Source organism: Myotis daubentonii, chromosome 1 (genome assembly GCF_963259705.1).
Source record: "Myotis daubentonii chromosome 1, mMyoDau2.1, whole genome shotgun sequence".
Classification (NCBI taxonomy): Eukaryota; Metazoa; Chordata; class Mammalia; order Chiroptera; family Vespertilionidae; genus Myotis; species Myotis daubentonii.
In genome coordinates, this window is record NC_081840.1 from 108,845,952 (window position 1) to 108,849,398 (window position 3,447).

The 3,447-nt window shown below is 58.5% G+C and overlaps 1 protein-coding gene across 1 annotated transcript; it reads left to right on the forward strand.

The window, feature by feature from the left end:
- Nucleotides 1–974: 974 nt before the first annotated feature.
- Nucleotides 975–2,048, forward strand: RPP25 (ribonuclease P and MRP subunit p25). The gene has a single exon (XM_059681046.1). The coding sequence runs from the start codon at nucleotides 1,095–1,097 to the stop codon at nucleotides 1,728–1,730; it is 636 nt and encodes a 211-aa protein (XP_059537029.1). The 5' UTR covers nucleotides 975–1,094; the 3' UTR covers nucleotides 1,731–2,048.
- Nucleotides 2,049–3,447: the final 1,399 nt, after the last annotated feature.

Consider the following 3,447-nt stretch of genomic DNA (forward strand, 5'->3'; position numbering starts at 1 on the left):
CCCGTAGAGGGGCACCGAGAGACTGACAAGCGGCTTATAACGCCACCAAAGCTTCAATTTCCCACTTTCTATCCTTTTCTCTCTTAAAACCTGCCTTCGCCCAGTCTCCTTTTTTGAAAAAGGACCCCAGAGGTCTCAAGATGCCCAGATTGACGGACAACTAATTCGACTGAGGGACAAGGGGGGCCCACGTTATCGGGAAGCATGCCTGGCTTACCTTAAAGCGTGCAGCTCTAAGGATGGACTTTCAGGCAGGGGTGGAGGGAGCTTGAGAAGGGATCTCCTGGTTCTCCTCCCATTCATATCAGGGAGAAGCCTGGCCCAGAGTCTCACTCCCCCCCTCCTCAGGGAAGTGCGAGGATCCGATGACCGCCAGCCCGGTCAGGCACGGCGAGGCTAAGACCTCAGTCTCCGGTTGTCCTGGAGGGCCACGACGCGAGGTAGTCAAAGGAGGGCAGGCGCGGAGTGGGGCCGACGCCAGCGCCTCCCGCACTTGCTGACTGTGCACGGGATGTCCTTGAGGCGAGCATACTGGCTCGGGAGCTGAAGGGATGACGCTGGGGGGAGTGAGGAGGGTCTGTAAATCTCTCCTTGGGATGGAAGAAAGGGAAGGGTTCAGTCGGAAGGTGGAAGGGCCCGGGGACCGGGCTTGAAGCAGCATTTGCACCGCAAACGCAGTTTTTATTTAGTTAACCCCTCTATAAGGGTTGGCTCGGGAAGGTCTGATAGCGATAATAGGGGAACTTCGCCTTATCCCGTGGCGCTGCCATTACGAGCCACTGTGCGCGCCGTCCTCACTCCAACAGCAGAGGATCCCGCGGATTGGATCTGAGAAGCGGGTGAGGCTGGGGCGGGGCCGGCGGGCCGAGTTAGGGGTGGGCCCTGGCGGTAGGGGCGGGGCCTTGGCCGAAGGCGCGGAGCTCCGGGCGCCCTGAGCTCGGAGTAGAATAGTAACCTCTGGAGACAAGTGGGAAACGAAGATCTCGCGGTCCCTACCCGCCCACCAGCTTCCGCGCCGTTCCCTCACGGTTACCCCTGCGGGTCCTCGCGGGGCGCGATCGGCAGCCCTGCAGCCCGGGGGCTGAAGTGGCCCCATGGCAAAGCCCACGTCCCCGCGGTCCGGGCAACCACCGCTCATGGAGAACTACCGTAAGGTGCGCTCCGAAGAGGCGCCGGGGGGAGTCGGGACTGAGTGGGGCGGCCTGAGCCCTGACCCCTTCGCCGACCTGGCGCCGGGCGCGGTGCACGTGCGGGTCAAGGAGGGCAGCAAGATCCGGAATCTACTAGCCTTCGCCATCTCCAGCATGGCGCAGCCAGCCACGCGCGCCATCGTCTTCAGCGGCTGTGGTAGGGCCACCACCAAGACTGTCACGTGTGCCGAGATCCTCAAGCGCCGCCTGGCTGGCCTGCACCAGGTCACGGGGCTGCGCTACCGGAGAGTGCGCGAGGTGTGGCAGAGCCCCCCGCCAGGGCCCACTCCTGGGCCTAGCGAGCCGGGCACCAGTCTCAGTGTTCTTAAGAACATGCCCAGCCTCGCCATCCTACTTTCCAAGGATGCACTGGATCCGCACCAACCCGGCTACCAACCCCCGAGCCCCCATTCTGGCCCCTCGTCCCAGCAAGCCCTGGCGACTTCCAAGAGGAGCCTAGGGGAACCCGCTGCTGGAGAAGGCTCCGTGAAGCGGTCACAACCTGAGCCAGGTGCTGCGGAAGAGGACTGGACGGCCTGAGAACTCTGGGCTCTGGGCCACCTCGATGAGCTGGATTTTATACCCAGCGCCTCAACCTTGAAATGCACCTTCAGCCGTTCACGCTTCAGTCTTCTGGAGCTCACAGCCTGGTCTCAGCTCCTCAGACTGCCATATGAACTCCACAGCCACAAGAGAAGGAACCTAGGGCAGCTTCGTGGGGCAGTTCTCCTTCACTTATGTTGCCTGAAGATGCAGAATTCCACCTTCAGCTTTGCTGAGCCATACTGAGACCTTCTTCAGGGAGGGAATGGTGGGCAGTGAGACTCTTGAGCCTTGCCCGGGACCCACAAGTATTAAAGACATCCAGCATTCAAGGGCGGGGGAGGGGGGGGGGGCAGGCGGGGCGGGGGGGGGGGGGAGGAGGAGGAAAGTGTGGAAGCCAAGGAGAGCTCTTGGAATCACCCTCATCCATTGGCAGCCGAGGGCGAGGAATGAGAAACAGACTGCTTGGGGCAGGGGAGCCTCGTTCTCCCACTCACCCCAGGACAGTTTACCTTTCTAGTTTTCCTTCCCCTGCTGTTAAGGAGTGTCCTGAGATCCTGGTGGCAAGGGTGGGGCGACAAGCTCTAGCTCTTAACATTCTCCCTGGCCCAAGCTGGCTCAGAGGCAAGAACCAGAACAAAATTCTCTATGCCTCCTCCCTTGAGCCCCGCAGCTGGAGTGTTGCTTTCAATAAAACAAACATAAATATGGCTCTGTCCCATATTTTTCCCTACTTGCCTGTGCAAAAGACAGCTCTGACCTGCCCTCTTGTGTCCCCTCCAGCCTGGGATCCTTAACCTTTGTAGTCTTCAGGGTCAGGCACAGAGACTGGACAGCTTCAAAATGGTGCAAGAGGCACATTGCCCAGTCCCTGGCTTCTCCCTCTCTCCAGACCTCCCTGGCTGCCGCTGGCCTCTGGGGCTTGTGGCTAGAAGGAGGCCTGTCTCCCCCTGTTCATAACTACTAAGTAAAGAGGAGCAGTACATTGCTTTTCTGGGAGGGGAAGGAAAGAATCCATGAACTTCCCTTAGGGGGTCACTGCCAAGATCTTGCTTGGGGTTCCTAAACCTGCAGCCTCCTGCAAATAGACAGCTTTACCCAGAAGGCTGGCACAAGGCCCTCTTCACTGCTCTCTCTCCGAGAAAGGACAGCACACCCTTGGGAGAGGGGGAGGAGAGAGACTGAGCACAAATCCACTGCTGGGAATTACTATTCAGCAGAGAAGCTGGGACTTGGACTGTGAATCACTGCAAGCTCCCTGATAAGCTGCTGCCTCGAGCCCTGCACAACTGTCTGCTGAGAGATAACAGCTTCATGGCCTCTCTGCCCAACTTCAAGTCCGCTAGGAGAAGGGAGGTGGGTGCTGGGTGCTGGAAGAACTCTAGCAAATGGGGGTGGGGGCATATAGCCTAAGATCTCAGAAGCACACCTTACCCCATGCAACTCCCTAGCACCCTGGAAAGGAGGAGGTAGGGAGGAATGTAAGTCACTTTGCTGGCAGGACCCTGAAATAAATCCTTCTGCTGGTGACAAGAGGTAGTCGTTCCCTCCTCCCAATATCTCTGCTTGCCTTCCCCAATGTATTCTTGTTGAGTCCCTGCAGAGGGCCAAGGGGCTTTGGTATGATTGTTGACCCTCTTAGGGGTGGCCCAAAAAAGGGTGGAAAGAATGTAAATTACCCTAACAACCAAGGAGCCTTCATCTAAAATAAATG